Genomic DNA, 21,170 nt, shown 5'->3' with positions numbered 1-21,170 from the left:
TCTACAGGACACATCTGAGCTGAACTCTATGAACCAACTCACATCTGAATCCTTTGCTCCACCAGAGCTGAAGCTCAACCTCCAGCCTTTAGCTGCAGGCTGAACAAGCTAGCTAGCACGTCAACATCACTGTGGTCCATGAACTGGCCGTCACCATGACGCAACTTTGTCCCTCAGCAGGAGAATGAAGAAGTATTTTTTCAATTATATTTCATTGTTTCTCTTGTTTTTCGTGTGGTACTGATCAATTCAGATGATCAAGACTCATCAATACTGAGTCTGCAGATGGTGAGTCAGTAGATTCAGTAGCTCCTCCTGTCTTCATCCATCGTCTATCAGCTCCTTCACCTCCATCTTCTCTCTGATCCACAGTCAGATCCTTTCAATAATCACAAACTGATCAACAAACCAATCAGACTGATTGATCAGCCACCAGAGGAGTTGGATCAGTGGAGCTGCTTCTGTCCTTCATGTCGACTGTTTCAGCTTCAACCTGAGTTCTCCCTGTGGACAAGACAGAAGACAGTGGGACATGAGTTGGTCTTGAAGAGCAGCTGGACAGACTCCGCCCCCTTCTCCACCTGTTGGACTGAGAGACAACAAACCACATGATGATGTCATCAGACAGCAGCAGCAGGTTTTAATCTCTGACCTGAAGCATCACAGAGCTGTAGAGGAACCTGAAGGACAGAACCAGACCAGAGGGACAGTGGACACATGGAGGAAGTCAGACCAGGTGTTGAAGGTGTTGGACATGGTCAGAGTTTTGTTTTGTCTCCTCTCAGTCTTTTGTCTGTCATGTTGATATGTGGATGAAAACTGTCCACTGAAGAGAAGAAGACTTCTCCTGTGTCCGTCCTCAGAGTCTCACACTCATGTCCAACCTCAGAACAAAACACTGACACACAAACGTCCATCACATCAAAGTGTCTCAGTCTGTGAATCTGTCAACGCTGCTTTGGATCAATAAAGTTGATCCTGTCAAAGTAAAAGTCTGGGACGGTGCTGATGATATTGATCAGTATTGATTACTATTGTTCAGGATCAGTGTTTGGTTTGATCAGAGGGACAGATGGACACAGAGGACGTCACAGCAGAGACAGTTGGACAGGAAGTCCGCACTCATTTTACCCAGAGTTCAACTCTACAGGAAACAGGAAGTTAAAATAAACAAGTGGATGACTGTGTGCAGCTGTTCCTGGTTGCAGTCCTCTCAACAAATAATGCTAGATTTTCACAAGAAAAGCTCTGTAGCGTCACACACACACACAAACATCCTACCTTTTGGAAGGTATGAGGCGACACCAAGAACAACCATCAGTAGAACCACGAGACCAATGAATACGAAAAGTTCAACAGTGTCAAAGTACTTTTCTGTGGATGAGATGAACATAAACAACATGACCTTTACGTGACCTCTGTGACCCTGGTCCAAATTCCAACCAGATCTGACCTCAGACCTGTATCTATAGCTCTGACCTTTGACCTCTGACCTGTATCCTGTACTGTAGGTGTTGGTGTGTGTTTCTGACCTTTGACCTTCAGCTGTATGTTTCTCAGTGTTCGTTTATTTCCAAACGCTGTGATGATGCAGGTGTAGTTTCCGCTGTCAGAGAGGCTGAGGTTCCTCAGAGTGAGACTGAGGTCTCCAGTGGTCAGAGCGTCAGTCTTCATGGACGTTCTGCTGCTGTAAACCTGGTTCTGTTTTCTGAGGTTGTCACCCAGACGGTTTCTCTGGTGGACGGTTGGAGGACGGAGGTCGTGGCGGCTCCAAGTCGCTGTGGGGTTTCTGGGTAAAGGAGAGTCCTCACAGGGCAGCAGGAACGACCTCCCACTGTAGACCTCCACAGTGTCTCCATGCCAGGACACTGAGGACAGAGACAGGAACATGGATCAGTGACGTCCTCATGTCCACAGAGTGAAGTAGAGACACAGACAGGATTTATTATAAACTGGTTATTGGCAGGAGCATCAGCTGATAGAGTCTAATGTCTGTTCACCTTCCTCCAGTCACTCAGTCAGGTCACATCATCTTATTGCAGCAGATCAACACAGAAGATGAAGATAACACCACTGTGACCCTGAGATCAATTATATTTAAACAGGGCTCTGATACTAAACACTGAATAAACTGAGGTGCAGCTCTCTACAGCTGAACTTCCTGTGTTGTCATGGTGTTTTCTACAGGAGACGTCTGAGGACAAAAGAGGTGATTGTGATTTAAATATTGCATCACTAACGTGACCATTGACTCTGTGTTTTATAATTGAAGCCAATGCAAAAGTGCCTTAAACCTGTTTTCTCTTAAAGCAGAAGTAAGTGGTCCGGTCGTTTTCGCTAATGCTGCGTTCCAGGCAGGCTTTTGAAATCGTAAATTACAGCTTCAAGTCACAACTTACGACTTTGTAGCGTTTCAGGCAACCCACTCGTGTTTCTCCGACCTGTTTTACCGGTGAAAGTCACTATAACGGCCACTCGTAACTTCCGACCGGTGAACTCGTACCAGATCGAACTGGTACGACTTCACGGTCGGAAAAATCAGAGTTTCCTTGAGCGCACCATAACAGTCCTCGTCCCTACGTCACCACATTCACGGCGTTCCTTGGCTGCACACAGCCCTGCATGCCGTTCTCTCTCCTCATTGGATAAAAACTGTAGGATACGATGAATGTTTTCTCCTCGGCTCAGAGCAGAGCAGAGGGACTGACAGACCCGTGTTTCAGTCCAAACACTCTATGTAAGTGATTGCTGTCGGAAGATATAACTATTTAAGACTTATATTAACACAAATATATCACTTACTTCTGCTTTAAATGATCATTAGGTGGCGACTCCTTTGGTTCCATAATGGAGTCAGTTTGTATAGAAATCTATTGGAAAATCACTCTAATGTTTCCTGATCAGTTCATGGTCTTAATTTCTTGTTTGAAGTTTTCCTCAATACAACAAAATGTTCATTTTTCATTTGTTGCTCCTATTTAAACCAAACAGATGATAAAAGAGAGTGGGTCTGGGGTCGTGGCTGTTACTTGATTGATTGGTTCTATGTTTCAGGTGTTGTAAGTGTTCTCTGAACCTCACAAGGACAGTTCAAGCCACTTCACCTTGTGTGCAAATGTTTGTGTGTTGTTCCTGTTCCTGTTCCGGCGTTCGAGTGAGTCTGTTGGAGCTCCGTCATTTTAACTCTTAAACTGCTTTTTAAACAAATTCCTTTGGTTTTTAAAACGACCTCATGCACAAATACAGTCTTTTAAACAGTGTACTCCTTTTCGGGTTGCCTGTTTTAGTAATCGAATAGACTGATCGCTCGTTTTTTAACCAAAACAGCCATCAGCGCCACAGACCTGAGCCGCCATTGACGTATGGCCGGCTTTTAGCCGTCTTTACCCCCTCTCTTGTTTTTCTCCTCACCAAACGAGCTGGGCTGCCTACCTCCTCATGCAGGAACCCCCCGTGAATATTTCGGCCCTCATCTGACAGATGTGGACCGAAGGTTGAACATTTTTTAAACAGTTCAACAACCTCCGGCCTCGGTTTGACAGCGTGGGAAAATCTCCACTAGCTGTCACTACAGTCAGAAGGAGGAGAAAGAGAAGAGGAAAAGTGGACGGAAAGACACTGAAACTTACCAAGTGTTGATACATCGCAGCGGGCCTGGTTCTCAGGCCCTCGATGGTAAGTTTCTCCACTACTATTCCGGTTGGAAATCTGCCATTTCTCCGCTGTGGGCTCCTGACGGAACCGCTCCTCTGATGTCCACACTGTCAACATTCCTGCACATCTCCCTGTGTGTCCGTCCTGGCGCTCTCCTGGCTGTGTTTCTTTTATTATTATTTTTCAGTTCTACTAATGGGCTCGTCATCCTGGTAGATGCTACGCAAACATGGTCACCTCCTCGGCCATCTCTGAGATCCGGAGTGAATTAACCTCCATCGAGCAACTCATCTCGGCCCTTCTGCAGCGACAAGAGGACCTCAGCTCCAGACTAGCTTTGCTCGGCGAGCCGACACCTGGCTGTTCCACCTGGGCTACAGTGGCCAAGGGAAAAAAGAGAGCGTCCCTCCCGCTGTTCGACTCCCAGGACGATGCTGCCGAACTGGAACTATCTAACTTCTTCTCCCCTCTTGCTGCTCTGCCTGCGCCACCTCCACGGTCGCTGAATGTAAATCCTGGCAGCGGAAAATACCCAGGTGTTTCAAAAAGGCGCAGGTCTCCTGACACCTACCCCTGCTCAACAGCCGTCTCTCCTATTGACAAGCGCCAGCGACGATGCACATCCCCGCCTGGGGCTTGTGGCGGCGGTCCCGGTGGATCTCCAGCAGCCAGCCCTCCAGTTACTCGTCAATCTCCCCGCAGTCCTGGTTCCTCCAACCGGGGTAGCACGCCGCTTGTCACCGCTAGTCGACCAACGGTAACAACAACAACCATCCCTCCAGCTGCTAGCCAACCACCCCGCGGTCCTGCAGGCAGTGCGCCGCCTGCCCCACCTGACACGATTGGTGTCAATGCTAATGCTAGCCTAGCCAGCCCGCGGCTCCCACCGAAACTTTCCACCTACAGCGACAACCAGGTAGGCAGCAGTCCTGAAATTCTAATTGTGGGTGACTCTGTAGTGAGATATCTAACTCTACCTGGTGCTATCACATACTGTCTCTCTGGCGGCAAGGTTCGTGACTTAATTGAACTCATTCCTGCGCTCATTGATAAGCATCCCACAGTAAACATTGTGATATCGCACGTAGGAACCAATGACGTCATGGCTAGGAAATCCAGCCAATTATATGCGGACTTGGAGTCCCTGTGTTACACTGTTGAGAGTCTGGGAAGACATTGCATTATGTCTGGACCCATCCCAGCTCCCTCCAAAGGATGTGAACGTTTCAGCCGGCTCTTTAGTCTTCATCACTGGCTAAAAAACTTTTGTACAGCCGCAGGTTATAACTTCATCCCCAACTTTGATCACTTTTGGTCTAATTCATACCTGTACAAGAATGATGGTCTGCACCCAAATAGACTAGGAACGAAGCAATTGATAACTAATTTCATCCAATTCATAGCTTCTAACTCATTCTGACATGCACAACGGTATGACCCTGATCAGATCTGTGTGTCTCCAACTGTAGCACTCAGCTATGATAGTTTGGGTCCTGCCACTGTGGTGAACAACCAGAGTATTCCTACTTCTACCACTGCTGATAAATCTAGTCACTCTGTAAGCACTTTAAAGTTTGCGCTTTTTAATGTCAGATCTCTCTCTAATAAGACTTTCATCATTAACGATTTTATAACTTCACACAGACTTGATTGTATTCTTCTCACAGAAACCTGGCTAGATGAAACCGGCAGCAAGGAATTAATTGAGGCATCCCCGCCAAATTATACGTCTCTACATTGCTCTAGAGCAGACAGAAGGGGTGGTGGTGTGGCTGCCATTTTCTCAGATTGTCTATCAAGCCGAAACATGCTATTTGGTAGCTACAACACCTTTGAGTATTTAGCAATTGACATGAGGTTTGCCCATCCGTGTCTAGTACTCACTATTTATCGTCCACCAAAGCTTAAAAAAGGTTTTATAGATGAATTTGCTGATCTTCTATCAAAAATCACTGTTGATTATGATTCAATTCTTATTTCTGGGGATTTCAACATCCATATTGATTAGGGGTGTAACGGTACACAAAAGTCACGGTTCGGTACGTACCTCGGTTCAGGGGTCACGGTTCGGTACGGTTTCGGTACAACAGACACTAATTGAATGTAAAACTAAAATCTGTCTTGTGTTATAAAAGTTAAAAGAAAAAAGAATACAAAATAAAACAAGTGCATTAGGAGTGTTATAATGCCATTCATTCATTATAGAGGGAAAAAAACGTGCACTTGACAACTGGCAACTATTATTCGAATTATTAAATTATTATTATTATTAAAAAAATATTATTAAAAAAACAAAACAATAAACTGACATCAATGTTGGTTTACACAGTTAAATTAGACTAGCAGTTACTTTGGTGATGTTTCTGGTCCTGCCTGTGTTCATAAAACATATTAGGCAGCTACGCACATCCCCCAAAAAACTGAAGACTAGGTGCTGGACCACCAAGAAAGACACAGGTAAGGAAAAAAGGAGACCGCACACTAGTTAAAAGCTCCCGTGACAGTTTAATGTCACACGTTTCGGGCGTCAGCCCTTCATCAGACAAAATGTGTCTGATTATATATAGTGTGCGGTCTCCTTTTCTCCTCACCTGTCTGTGTTCATGTCAAGAGGCTTAAAAGCTGCGGGATAAGTTGTTGCACACAACTTGTCTTTTTCCTTGCACCAGTGATTGACATATCGGGTTGAACATGCGCTACGTGTTTGATGCGTTTCTAGCGACTCACCGCGCATCCGTGAAACATCGCCGACGGACTTTGTCCGGTGGACCAGTCGCGAGCATGGATGTATTATGGTCGCGAGCCGCCGCCGCCGCCGTTTGTTTCATTGAGAAGCCACAGTGACATGAATGAAGCAGACAGCTCTCCTCCTCTAACTTCACTCTCTCATCACTTCTCTTCTTCGTCTGCTATGACGGCTGCAGGCAGCTTCGAGGCTCATTACCGCCACCTGGATTCGAGTGAGGACTCGACTTTTTTTTTTTTTTTTTTAATATTCATTCAGACGTATTCGTCGTGTGACTGTGTGCACCGAACCGTGACCCCCGTACCGTGACGGCACGGGACGAATACATATACCGTTACACCCCTAATATTGATACTCCCACTGATCCTCTCGCCAGTCAGTTTACTAGCATGCTATCAACGTTTGATCTTATTCAGCACACTGCTGGCCCTACTCACAATCAAGGTCATACTCTCGACCTTATAATTTCTAAAGGCCTTGGTGTAGTCATGAACTGTATTTTGGATGTTGGCATATCAGACCACTTTTGTATCTTCTTCGACATGACTATACTTGTAATAAAACACGGAATGTCCAGACACAGGTAAGTTGTTACTTTGCTTTATCCAGGAGCTCTCGGGTTCATGTACCAGCATACAGGTGAAGACTGACGTAAAGCCCCTCCCACTGCCGTAACACACACTAGAGTAAACATCAACAGCTACGTTACGACAGCCGTAAAGCAGAGTACCGTAAACACTCTAATACTCTGACATCTCCCCTTTTTAGTTCTACTTTCCTCAATAAAGTAAACAGATAAACATTCTGTAAGGAACAATGCTATTCTGTAGCAATAAGCAGGACCACATTAAACATCCTGTGAAATGTAAACAATGTCATTCTTCATTAAATATCAATAAACGACATTCAACCCTTGGTCTGTCTTCTGTAGTACTTATATTCAATAAACCTTTAGATTATCAAACGATTATCAAATTACTTTTCACTATAAGATAACAGTTTGCATTCCTGAACTCTTTTGATATTAAAACACATCAGTTTACAACATTCTATGGAACTCTTTTATGTGGTTTAAAGGTTACCACACCTGGAACTCTTTTCCCTTCTTCCCCCCCAAAGGCCATGAGTGTGAGGACATGTTAAGCCACAAGTCCAGTCTGATGACTGGCTTAGAGATCCGTCCAGACCTGGTCTGTGACAGATTTTCAGCACCAGCATGCATGCTGACACTGGAGTCCCCCTGCCGTCGATTGATGTCCGTGCAAACAGGTAAGACAGGTGCTTTGCCTCCAGGCGGCTGTGGAGCAGGCATCTCCTGCAGGTGGCGCCGGTTGCGCCTGAGTCTTGCCCCCTGCTGCGTCTGAATGATGTAAGAGCGTGGCGTGACACTCTCAGCGGTCACAACTGCAGGAGCTGTCCAGGATTTCTGGTGGTCCAGCTTGGTGAGGACGTTACCACCAGGCTGAAGTGGGGGTAGGGGTCTGGCCCCATGGCGTCGGTTGTAGTAGAAGGCTTGCTTCTTCTTCTCTGCCTCGTCCTTCTGCCTGATGCGCTGCCCGTCGGGCCATGAGGGCTGCAGGTTTCTCTCGAGGGTAGGCAGTGTCGTTCGAATCTTCCGGCCCATTAGTAGTTCAGCTGGGCTGGCTCCAGTAGTGCTGCATGGTGTTGACCTGTAGCACATGAGTGCGATGAGAGGGTCGTTCTGTTTCAATATTCGCTTTGCGGTCTGCACCGCCCTCTCTGCGTGACCGTTGCCTTGTGCGTTGTGTGGGCTTGAGGTGACGTGTTCAAAGTCAAGCTCACGGGCAAGGTCTTGAAACTCTGTGCTTGTGAACTGCGGCCCGTTGTCGCTGACGACCACATCTGGAATGCCATAGCGGGCGCATATAGCTTTCAGCTTCAGAGAGACATGAGCGCTTGTTGTTGTTTTCATGTGCAGTATCTCGATATATCTCGAGTAGTAGTCTGAGATGATTAAGTAGTTCTGTTTATTATGCTCACATAAGTCCAGAGCTATGCGCTGCCATGGTCTGTCGGGGAGCGGGGTAGAGATCAACGGCTCCTTCTGCTGTGCTCTTCTCAACTCGCAGCAGGACTGACACGACAACACCTTGTGTTTCAGTTGTGAGGAAATGCCGGGCCACCAGACAGCGGCGTTTGCCCTGTCCCGACACTTTGAGAGCCCTTGATGTCCGTCGTGGATTCTCTCAAGGATGTCTGCCCTCAGCGTCCCTGGTATCACGATGCGGCTTCCTCTCACGACCATCCCGCCATACTCTGAAAGTTCATCTCTCATAGAAAAGTACTCACGTATGTTACTTGGTACTTGGCATGCGTGTTCTGGCCAGCCGAACCTGATGTGCCTGATCACTGTCTGCAGCTTCTCATCAGCTGCAGTAGCTGCTCGGATGTTGTCCATCTTTTGTGGGGTAGCTGGCACGCTGTCCATGACTGCTGCAATGTAGCACTCAACCTCAGAGTGTGTGTCTCTCCCGTCCTCCGTGTGACTCAGAGGGCTCGGTGACAGTGTGTCTGCCACAACAAGGGTCTTCCCCGGCGCATACGCAGCCACTGGCTTAAAGCGCATGAGCCGCATAAGAAGTCTCTGGCACCTTAATGGAACGTTGTCTAAGTCCTTACTGTTCATTAGTGGCTTGTGGTCTGTCACAAGTTCAAAACTCTCAAGGCCGTAGAGGTATTTTTCAAACCGTTCACAGGCCCAGACACTCGCCAGGCACTCTTTCTCAATCTGCGCGTATCTGGTCTCTGCGTCGGTCAGCCTCCTTGAGCAGTATGCGACTGGTTTCCAGTTTTGTCCATGGAGCTGCAACAGCACGCCACCGAGCCCATAGCTGCTTGCATCAGCTGAGACAGCGGTGGGTCTGTTGACGTCATAAAACACTAACACTGGCGATGTCATCAGTAGCTCTTTTAGCTTCTCAAAAGCTGTGTGTTGTGCTGGACCCCAGGTCCAAGCTGTCTTGGACCGGAGCAGCTCGTACAGTGGCTGGCCCACTGTGGACAGGTTCGGCACATATTTACCGAGATAGTTCACCATGCCCAGGATACGTTTGAGCTCGTGGACGTTCTCTGGTGCAGCGAGCTCCCGGATTGCTCGCACCTTTGCTGGATCAGGCCGCACGCCTGTGGCATCGACCACCTGGCCCAGGAAGTTGAGCTGCTCTTGTCTGAGCTTACACTTTTCCTTATTGAGCTTGAGCCCAGCAGACTTGACTCTCTCCAGGACTTTCTGGAGATGGAGGTCGTGCTCTTCCATGTCCTTTCCATACACAACAATGTCATCCATGTAAACTGAGACGCCCTGTAGGCCTTGAAGTGTCTCCGACATTTTCCTTTGGAAAATTTCTGGGGCGCTCGTTATCCCGAACGGTAAGCGCCGGAAACAGTACCTGCCAAATGGCGTAATGAATGTGGTGAGTAGGCTACTCTCACTGTGCAGAGGAATCTGGAAGAACCCAGAGGCTGCATCAAGGCTGGAGAACACCGTTGCCCCACACAGCTCCGCTGTAATCTCCTCTGGTGTAGGTAAGATGAATCTCTCTCTCTTTACCTGTTCATTTAGTTTCTTAAGATCCACACATATACGAACCTTTCCGTTCTTTTTGAGCACGGGCACCATGGGGGCGCACCAATCGGTTGGCTGGGTTACCTCCTCTATGATGCCATACTCCTCCATGCGGCGCAGCTCCTCCCTGACCTTGGACGTCAGCGGTATTGGGACCCTGCGCGCAGTCTGCACCGCGTACGGGTTGGCGTTGTCCTTGAGCTGTATCCTCACAGGCTCCGTCTTGAGCGTGCCATGCTCTCCAAAGGCACCATGGACCTCCTCGATCCGTTTCACGAGGCCCATCTCAGCTGCAGTGGGTCTACTGAGTAAGTTGTTGACAGACTTTCCTCTAATAACATACACTGGGAATGAGTATGAGTTCTTCTTGTATGTGGTGTTAACTTGAAATTGTCCTTTACAGTCTAATTGACCCCCTGGGCTGGTCAAAGATACACTAGTCTGCTTCAGTTCTCTCTCTGGAATGAGCATATTGAAAGTCTCTTCACACATCACACTAGCATCAGCCCCAGTATCGATCTTAAACTTAACAGGAGTTGCACCCAGAAGAAGTTGCACTGTCCACTCATCACTCACGTTTGCATTCACTGATCCCAGGAAGTATTCACTCTGCTCATCTGCCTCTGTTACTTCACTCACCGCTTTGGTTTTGCACTGGCTCTGCCAATGTCCGTTCCTGCCGCATTTGTTGCAAGCTGAATTGCGAGCGGGGCATCTCTCTGGATCCTTGTGCTCTGTTTTCCCACACCGGCTGCACTTCCTCCCGTGCTCCGTCTTTCCCCCTCTCTTGGCGTTGCGCTGCCATTTTATATTCTTCTTCCGCGCGCCCCGCACCTCTTGTACGGATGCCGTGGCTGCCGTGGCCTCTGCTGCCTGCGCACTGATCTGCATGTTCACTGTCTCTGACTGGCGAACAGACTGTATAGTCTACGCCAGTGTAAGATCCGCCATGAGTTGCAACTTACGAGACTGCTCTTTATCTTGAATCCCCACCACGATTCGGTCCCGAATATTTTCATCTCTACTCTCCCCGAACTCGCAGTGTTCTGATAAATCATAGAGAGCCCTGATGAAAGTCTCTGCCGGCTCGCCAGGCCGCTGCACGCGCTGGTGGAAAACAGCACGCTCATGGATTACATTCCGCCGTGGGAAAAAGTACTCGTCGAACTTCTCCATCACCATTTATGGGGGCGGGACTAGATAAGCTTTTGCTTCTCCCGCTTTTCCCTTTCGGCCATGTATTGTATTATTTGATGATGAAGTGTGATGATGATGATTTAAATTGACATGCCCGAAATAAACAAATTGATTGATTGATTGATCACTATTTTGTAATTATTCTGGTGTCCTGGGTCAGTAAAAGTAAACGACTTGAAAATATTTTCCGCTTCACTCCCCATTGCGTACACCAGGGAACACACTTGTACTTCACCCGACTTCTTGTTGAGCTCCGTAGCCGTTCGATATCTCTCGAACCGCCTTTTCCAGTCGGTCCACTCCGTCGGTTTATCAAAGCTGAAACTATCCGGTGGGTTGAACTTCGCCATGATTTACACTCTTTGCAAAACCACTGGCCACTTCTGACACCATGTAATAAAACACGGAATGTCCAGACACAGGTAAGTTGTTACTTTGCTTTATCCAGGAGCTCTCGGGTTCATGTACCAGCATACAGGTGAAGACTGACGTAAAGCCCCTCCCACTGCCGTAACACCCACTAGAGTAAACATCAACAGCTACGTTACGACAGCCGTAAAGCAGAGTACCGTAAACACTCTAATACTCTGACAATACTGACCAAACAAGTGCCTGCATCTAAATCCCGCAGACAGCGCTTCTTGTCTCCTGGCATATTGAATAATTTCATCACCAGATACAGTACCAGGGAACAGTCTGATTGTTATTATAATTCTGACCCTTCTATGTGTCTGTGTGACAATTTGGTCATTAATTTCAATCAGTCTGTGACGCAAATTCTGGATGATATAGCTCCATACAAAACTAAGACAATCGTTGGCAAAGCTAAAGCACCATGGAGAAATACAGAAAGAGTGAAAACACTCAAAAGAGATTGTCGTAAATCTGAACGCAAGTGGCGTAAAACAAAACTGCAGGCTGATTATACAGATTACAAGGATTTGCTCAACAACTATAACTCTGTAATTAAACAATGCAGGCAGCACTATTTCTCACAAATTATTGCCAACAATGTTAAAAATTCTAAGTTTCTATTCAGTACAATTGATAGACTGGTCAACCCAGCCAGACCACTACCTGCTGAGCTTTATTCCTCAGGAAAGTGCAATGAATTTGCCTTATATTTCAAATCTAAGGTTACCAACATTAGGAACAACATTATTTCTACTCGCACGGGTACAAGTGACTCTCATACTACTCCAGTGTGCCACAGTGCCAACTCTTTGTCCAGTTTCAACCTTGTACAGAGTTGTGATTTACAAAAAGTGGTTCAACAACTAAGTTCTGCAACCTGCACTCTTGATGTTATGCCCACCAAGTATTTTAAAGGTGTCTTTGAGTGTCTGGAATGCGATGTTCTTAAGATTGTTAATACCTCTCTGCTCTCCGGAACTTTCCCTACTACACTCAAGCATGCTTTAGTCACTCCATTGTTAAAAAAGAGCAACCTGGATCCGCTGGTCACTAGCAACTACAGGCCAATCTCAAATTTGCCATTCTTGGGAAAAATTTTAGAAAAGGTTGTATATCAGCAATTACATGAACATCTGTCACAACATAATTTATTTGACTTGTATCAGTCTGGCTTCAGAAACAATCATAGTACAGAAACCGCTCTTGTGCGGGTTGTTAATGACCTTAAAATTAATTCTGACAATGGTAAAGTTTCTGTTTTGGTTCTACTCGATCTCAGTGCCGCTTTCGATACGGTGGACCACACCATTTTGCTTCATCGCCTTGAGCATTGCGTAGGCCTCAGGGGCACTGCTCTTAACTGGCTTTCATCCTACCTCATGAATAGATCATTCTCAGTCTCTCTTGGTGACTTTAAATCAGATCATGTTAGCTATCCATGTGGTGTTCCTCAGGGGTCCATTCTTGGCCCTCTCCTGTTCAATTTATACATGCTCCCACTTGGTTCCATAATTCGACAGCATAACATATCATATCACTCCTATGCCGATGACACACAATTATATGTATCTGTTTCTGCAAACCACCTAAGTCCACTTGAGGATCTTGTCCAGTGCATTAGTGATGTCCACCGCTGGATGACAGATAACTTCCTCCAATTGAACGAGGACAAAACAGAAATTCTGTTGGTGGGCCCAAAGGCACTGAGGCACCAGGTCTCGTCGTTACTGTCTTCATCTTCTGTGAAATCCAGTGAACACGTCAGAAACCTAGGTGTGATTTTCGACGAAGACCTTAACTTCCAAAAGCACATCTCTTTTATTTCCAAAACTGCCTTTTATCATCTACGTAACATTTCTAAAGTTAGATCACTTTTATCTGTATCAGACTCGGAAAAACTGGTTCATGCATTCATTTCTAGCCGCTTAGACTACTGTAACGCTCTTTTCCCCGGATTAACAAACCAATCACTTAATAAACTTCAACTCATTCAAAATGCTGCAGCCAGAATTCTATCAAAAACACACAGGTACGATCACATCACTCCGGTTTTAAAGTCTCTCCACTGGCTCCCAGTCAAATACAGAATTGATTTTAAAATTTTACTTATTGTTTTTAAATCTCTTAACAGTGCTGCCCCTCCCTATGTTTCTGACATGCTCACCCAGTACACACCTGACAGATACCTCAGATCCTCATGTAAATCTCTTCTCAATATACCACGTATACATTCAAAACCAGCTCAAGGTGCTTTCAGTTTTTATGGTCCAACACGATGGAACTCTCTGCCCATTGAACTCCGCTCATCTCCAACAACATCTTCTTTTAAGCGCAATCTTAAAACATACCTGTTCTCGCAAGCTTTTAATTAGTTTTTTGTTTGTTTGTTTGTCTTAACACATTGGCTTCTGTTTTAATATGCACTAACTTTTTGTTTGTTTTAATATGTACTCAACATGTATTGCATCTTGCTTTTATCGTGAAGCACATTGAGTTTATGCTTGCCATATGAAATGTGCTATATAAATAAAATTGACATTGACATTGACATTGACATTGACATTGACAGTGAGAAACGTGTCAATTCTTTCATATCAGCTGATTAATGAGCTGTCGGCTTTTTCCTGCTCCAAACTATCGTTACTACATCAGCTTTTAAAAATCCTCTATCAGTCGACCTCCAATGTGAAGTGCACAAGACGTCCTGGACCGAGACCATGAGGACGTCAGTCCAGGACGGAGCAGCTGAGGAGGAAGTGAGGAGCTGCAGCCAATCAGAGTGAAAGAGCAGCTGGAGGTGGAAACCAGAGGAGAAGATGAAGCAGGAGGAGCTTCCTCTCTCTGAAGCAGGGCCGACCATAGGATTTTGTTTGTGGCCCACTCTAAGCGCAAACACCAAATCACTGGTTAAAACTGAATACAGAGATGTTTATGCCCTCTGAGGTTTGAGGCCATTTTCTCGACTTTTACATATTTTCTTAAATTGATCTTTTTAAGATACTTGCAGATGTAACAATACTCAAGTGTTTTATGTCTAAATATTAGAACCTCCACTCTAAGCACACTGAGGCCAAGAAGAAGGTCAGTGTGCTGATGAGCAGAGTCTCTGCTGACACCTGGTGGGTTCACACAGGAGTCTGGTCCTCCATCTGCAGCTTTACTACTGCTCCATCACTGTGGTCTCCACCACAGGAGCCAGACCAGACACTGGAGAAGCACAACAACGTTCCTGCACAGAACTGAAGTCGCCTCCACATCAGTGAAGGGAGAGAGGGACGGACGGACACAAACTTACCTTCTTTGTTCTTAATCACTTTGTAAAGAAAGACACTGAAAACAGCAACAGCAGCAGAAAACAGGAGAACCAGGAGAACCAGGAGAACCAGGAGAACCAGGAGAACCAGGAGAACCAGGAGAACTTTGACCCGGCCTTGAAGACGTCCTGTAGTCGACACAATCAACAACAACATGAGATTGAAACTGTTAGAGCCATTTTGTATATTACACATCAGGTGATTTGTTGGATTTATCCTAATTTTGTATATTTGAGGTTATAAGAGTGCCTCTTAGTTAATAATAACGGCTCTCTTCTTATTGGTGACATGCATGACGTGATGTGTGCGTACTTTGGTTCAGTTATGACTATGGAGGCGAGGAGAGCACGTTAATTTTTGACCGTGCTCATGATTATTGCCTAATTTTAGATTGCTGCACAGTTTTTTAAAAATCGTTTTGTTGTAACTTGAAGAAAGGTTTCAATAAACCCTCGTGAGAAAGAAGAACTGTGGAGTTTTTGTGGCTTAAGACGCGTCAACTACATGCTCGCGCTCCATATTTTTAGTAGGCTGTGTATTTAAAAAGTAAAAAGAGACGGAGCCACAATTACAGAAACATTAATAAACAATAAAACAACATTATTGATTAATTCACAACAGAGTTCAATTCTATTGTGACCTGTGACTCACAAACATTTATACAAACCTCCTCTGTTCCTCATTTCTTTATATACACTGAGACCAACGAAACCCAGGAGACTCAGGAGACTCAGTAGAAGCACTAGAACAACGACCCAGACTGGAAAAGGTTCTGTAATTGACACAAACAACATGAGATCAGATGTTAGTGTTGTTGTCAGTCGACAGTGAAGTGACTTGAATGATCCAGAAAAAATAGAGACTCAAAAGCCTTGGTCATGTGTCTCATCACAGCAGCACACGCACACACACACACACACACACACACACACACACACACACACACACACTACATACCAGGTGAGTTCTCAAACATTTCATAACGGAAGGCAAAGAAAACAGCAGCACCAGCTGCACACACAAGAACCATGGCAACCGTGAGAACTATCAACCAAACTGGAGGAAGTTCTGTAGACGACACAAACAAATATTAATGAACGATAAAACAAAGTTGAGTTGAACTCTGACCTCAGTCTACAGCTCTGACATCACACACACACCCTACCTCCTTTGTCCCTCTTCCATTTATACACTTTATAAATCAGATCGACAGCAGCACACAGTGAGAACAGGAGAAAAACGACACCACTGACAATGAAGATCCAGTTTACAGGACGTTCTGTAGTCAACACAAACAACAACATGAGATTAAAATATCACTATAAACATTAATGTGAAACATTAAAACACATTTCTGATGAGTCCATGTCCTCTGACCTTTGACCTTCAGTGTAACTTGACTCTGCCTCTCCTCTCCCCCCCTCTCTCTGACGATGCAGGTGTAGTTGCCACTGTCTCTGGTGGTGGGTCTCCTCAGAGTGAGGCTGAGGTCTCCGGTCCTCAGAGCATCAGTCCTCATGGACGTCCGTCCTCTGTAGTCCTGGTTCTGGTCTCTGAGTTCGTCTCCGTCCGGCTGACGCTGGTGGACGGTTGAAGGACGGAGGTCGGAGCGGCTCCACACCACTGAAGGCTCGTCCAGGTCAAACGTAGGAAAGTAACAGGGCAGCAGGACAGACTCCACCCCCTCATATGTCTCCACAGCTGAGGCATGCTGGGAAACTGAGGACACAGACAGAGGTGAGACAGAAACCAGAAGATAATCAGACTCTGATGAAGATCCACCTGTGGGGAACAGAGCAGGACCACAAACACCTGACAGCTCACCATTCTCACAAGAAGCTTACGATGCTGTCCATTCTGAAATGATGCTCAATAAGGTTGAACACTTGAACAGTTGATCAGCTGATCTGACCAGTGGTTTCATATCACACGATGAAATCTGTTTCCACTTCCTCTGACATAATGAAACTTTATACAGTTTATATAACTCAGACTGACACGGTGTCATGGTGATAATAATTACTGATGGCAGCTTCTTTGATGCTACTGGAGCTGAACCTGCTGGACTGTAGTGTTTTCGTATTTGTCCTCTAGACCTGTTCTAACTCTCAATTTCCTCCACATTAGAGCAACATGTGGTTCAGAGCAGCACAGAGACATATAGCTGAGCTTTAGTTTACTACGTCTACAGTTGATCAATTTACAGTTGATGGTTCTGTTGAAGACAAGTAGTGACTGTTTATAGGTGAACTGTGTTGTATTTTGAAAATGTGTGTCTGTGTTTAGTTTAGCTTAGTTTGAGAATGTAGGCCTAACTGTTTTGGGTATCATTTGTTTTAGATGTGATGTGTATATGGTGGCTCTGAGGGTCAAAACAGAACAACATTTCACAAAACATAACAATATTTCACAAAACACAATATTTGACAAAACACAACAACATTTAACAAAATACAACAGCATCTGAAAAAACACAACAACTCCCTCCCCTGTCCTGATTTTCCTGATTGACGGGTTCTAACCATAGACTGTAAAAAGAATGGACGTAGCACCCGTGACATCACCCATTGGTTTGGGGGAGTCTGTTTTGTGCCGCTATACGAGGGTTTGAACTGCGCCATTTTGGATTCTACTTGCCATATTTGGAGAGAAACAAGACAAGATGTTGTCCTTACTAATGTTTTGGTGTTTTTTGAAATACTGTTGTGTTTTGTCAAATGTCGTATTGTTTTGTGAAAAGTTGTGTTTTGTGAAATGTTGTTGCATTTTGACCCTCAGGGCCACCGTAGATGTGTAGCAGTTTTGAAAAACTGTTATAAGTAGGCCTATTGAAAAACAGGTCATAGCGACTGTAAACAAAAACAGTAAATTAAGTAGGCTAACCCAGCGGTCCCCAACCTTTTTTGCGCCACGGACCGGCTTAATGTCAGACAAATTTTCACGGACCGGCCTTTAAGGTGTGGCGGATAAATACAACAAAATAAAATGACAAGACCATGGTATTTTGTAAATATAATAATAAAAAGCCTGAATCCACTGTGTACTTGTATGTAACTTTATTAGCTGCGTCCTCCTGACATCCACCAACAACAATAATAATAACATAACAATAACAACCTCTCTGCCTCGCGCTCTCTGGTCGCTATGGTAACACTTAAACATACCTTCAAAATACAACATAAAACATATGAAGTTCATGAAAAATACAACTCACCATAACGCTAAATTAATGAGAGCCCTGAGCTTGTTTCTCTGCAATGAGACGGTCCCATCTCGGGGTGATGGGAGACAAAGACACCCGGAGTGTGTTGCTTATGTCCAGTCTATTTCGTGATTTTGTTTTGGTTGCTGTGACTGCAGAAAACCCCGCTTCACACAGATATGATGTCGGAAATGGCAACAGGGTTTTCAGAGCTGCTGTGGCAATCTCGGGGTATTCTGCCATGACTTTTATCCAGAATACCGGCAGAGTTGATGTCTCGAACATCCTTTTCAGGCCGCCGTCATTTGCGATCTCCAGCAGCTGATCTTCTTCTTGCGCGGACATGCTGGATTCGCCCGGTTTGTTGACAAATGGGTCGCGGATCCATTCCTTTTCAGTTCGTGGGTCTTTTGCGGTTGGGAAGTAGCGCTCGAACTCTTTTGAAAGCGAAGACAGGTGATCGTGCACCAGCTGGGAGAATGACTGCTCCGGCTGAGTCTCCTCCAAAATCCCCGCCAATGTTTGAAACATGTCAAATATGCCTCTGTTCACACGTCGTCTCCACAAATCCAGTTTGGCTTTAAATGCAGCTACTTTATCTGCCAACTTGAAGACTGTTGTCATTTTCCCCTGAAGAGACAGATTGAGTTCATTGAGCTGGCTAAATATGTCGCACAAGTAAGCCAGTTTTGCGACCCACTCCTCGTCACTGAAATGTGCTGCCAGCGGTGACTTTTTTTCTAAGAGAAATCTTTGCAGCGGCTCTCGTAATTCATACACTCTGGCCAGCGATCTCCCTCGGGATAACCATCTTATTTCTGTGTATAACAGAAGGCGTCTGTGCTCCGCGTTCATGTCCTCACAAAGTTGCTCGAATAGGCGTGAGTTAAGTGCGTGTGCTTTGATGTGGTTAATAATTTTAACAACATCATTCAATACGCTGTGAAGTTCCGGTGGCATTTTTCGGCTTGCCAGCATCTCTCTGTGTATGACACAATGTGTAGATTCACATTCAGGTGCAACCTCCTTAATCCGAGTAGTTAAACCAGACAGCCGTCCGGTCATGGCAGCAGCTCCGTCTGTGCATATGCCGACACAAAAAGACCATTTAAGTTTTCCTGATACATAATTATCCAGCGTCTTAAATAGTTCTGCGGCTGTGGTTTTGGTTGTCAACGATAGTGCACACAACACATCCTCATGCACATCCTCCTGATGAAGGTATCGCACATAAACAAGTAGTATTGCCTTGTTGTCCACATCTGTTGACTCGTCAACCTGCAGTGCGTACCACGGTGATGTATTAATCCTCTCCAACAACTGTGTCTCAATGTCCTCTGCTATTTCCTCGATGCGCCGCGTGACGGTGCTAGCTGACAGAGGGACCTGTGCTATCTTTTTAACCGCAGCCTCCCCAAAAAGTTCACAGCAAATGTCTTTAGTAGCCGGAAGAATCAATTCTTCACCAATCGTGAATGGTTTTTTAGCCTTAGCTATTCGGTTAGCCACCAAGTAGGATGCTCTCAGTGCACTTGCATTTGTCGTTGCAGAGGCCCTCAGTAATTGCTTCTGTCCTTCTTGTTCCTGCTTTTTTCTTTCAAAATACTCCAAAGGCTTGTTTTTTAAAGCAGGGTGCTTAGTCTCTAAGTGGCGAAGCAGTTTTGAAGGCTTCATTGCCTCATTGGAGAGCCGGTCACCACATATTATGCACAGCGGGCTTGGTGCGTGGGAATCACCTGTAGCGATAAATCCATATTTTAAGTAGGTCTCCTGGTACTGTCTGTTAAATGCAGCTTTCTTTTTCTTGGTGGGTATAGGCTCTTCTTCTGTCTCCTCACTGGCCCTTTTCCCCTTTGCAAAGAAACTTTCCAAAGACGTCTGTTTTTTACTCATCTTTCTAGCTTGTGAGTTTCTAGCTTGTGAGTTAGCGCGACCGTTAATGTTTAATATTAGCGCTAACTGTTAATGTATCACGTGACCACAATATTGACATGTGTCAATCGCATAGGTCAAGCGGTGTCAAGAGTGGGTCACGTGAGTCATAGACGGATGTAACGGGGAGAATTCGGAGAATTTTTCAAAATAAAAGATTGTTCAGACTCGAATAATAAATAAAACGGAAATAATGTAAGTTATTTATTCTTTCTGTGCGGCCCGGTACTTAACGACCCACGGACCGGTACCGGTCCGGGGCCCGGGGGTTGGGGACCACTGGGCTAACCTATCCTCAACATGGCGCTGGCACAGCCAGAGGGTCTGTGTATATCTAAATGGAGTATGATGAAGTTTTTCTCACCGTACAGCAGCGCCACAAACACCAGGAACATCTTCATCTTCTCTAAAAACCACAGTCCCGTTAAAGCTGCTACGTCCTGGACTGAGTGACGATCAGAACCAGACTGAACCAGATCTCTGCAGCGACAAAAGTTTACTTTTGATTTCAACACAAAGTGAAGACAGACCAACTCCTACAGAGTGTCAGGTGACAGAGAGGGTTGCCAGGTGTTATGCCAAGAAGTGTCTGCCTGCCAAGAACTGCATGCCCATCACAGGAATGTGCAAAAATGCAGAAATACCTGATCACTGAAGTGGTGTTTAAGGCAAAGTACGGCTTGAAAACACTGACTTATTCTTTGACAGTTTAACCTGTGATCATAATTATATCGGAGATTTACATGTTATGAATGTTTAAATACATTTGAGAGATTATGAGAGGACAACATTGTTGATACGCTCAATTTGAACATTTCTCATTTCTTCTGGCTAAAAAGCTAGAGGATGCATTATTCGGCAGGTCCAAAATCAGCTCTGCCGAACAAAAAACAACATTGGAACCTGTGACTGACATTACTTGAAAAACTACGTAAACAATCTGTTGTGGAGGACTTTTTCTCTCCTCCACCTCTACCCACTGCATACAGTAGTTGAGTCAGCGATGATATCAATGAAAATATTTCTGTAGTGAGACCATTTGAGCAAGAGACTATACCGACAGACGGAAGAGCACTTTTACCAACTTTACAGCAATTCAAACAGGAAATAAAATAAAATGCAACA

General features: G+C 45.3%; 2 protein-coding genes across 2 annotated transcripts in view; both read right to left on the bottom strand.

Annotated features, from left to right (window-relative positions):
* LOC146968871 (uncharacterized) overlaps positions 1 to 21,170 on the bottom strand; it is a 216,141-nt gene that overhangs the window by 177,501 nt on the left and 17,470 nt on the right. The gene's annotated exons all lie outside the window — the stretch shown is intronic.
* On the bottom strand, positions 319 to 20,536 carry LOC146968872 (uncharacterized). The gene is made up of 7 exons (XM_085760426.1): positions 20,410 to 20,536; positions 16,289 to 16,630; positions 16,077 to 16,190; positions 14,893 to 15,039; positions 1,533 to 1,868; positions 1,282 to 1,374; positions 319 to 504 (listed from the first exon to the last, which is right to left on the bottom strand). Exons 1-7 carry the CDS (start codon positions 20,444 to 20,446, stop codon positions 413 to 415), a joined length of 1,161 nt encoding a protein of 386 aa, XP_085616552.1. The 5' UTR covers positions 20,447 to 20,536; the 3' UTR covers positions 319 to 412.

The sequence above is a fragment of the Trachurus japonicus genome, chromosome 18 (genome assembly GCF_045865225.1).
Source record: "Trachurus japonicus isolate A0001 chromosome 18, Traja_1.0".
NCBI classification, from domain to species: domain Eukaryota; kingdom Metazoa; phylum Chordata; class Actinopteri; order Carangiformes; family Carangidae; genus Trachurus; species Trachurus japonicus.
Note: the sequence above shows the minus strand (reverse complement) of the source record. Positions and strands in the feature narration are given on the sequence as shown.

Coding starts and splice junctions, on each gene's coding strand:
- LOC146968872 (XM_085760426.1), bottom strand. CDS start 20,446: ATGAAGATGTTCCTGGTGTTTGTGGCGCTGCTGTACG. Junction 15,040..16,076: donor ATGGAAGAGGGACAAAGGAG/GTAGGGTGTGTG, acceptor TGTCGACTACAG/GACGTCTTCAAGGCCGGGTC. Junction 1,375..1,532: donor CATACAGCTGAAGGTCAAAG/GTCAGAAACACA, acceptor TCTCATCCACAG/AAAAGTACTTTGACACTGTT.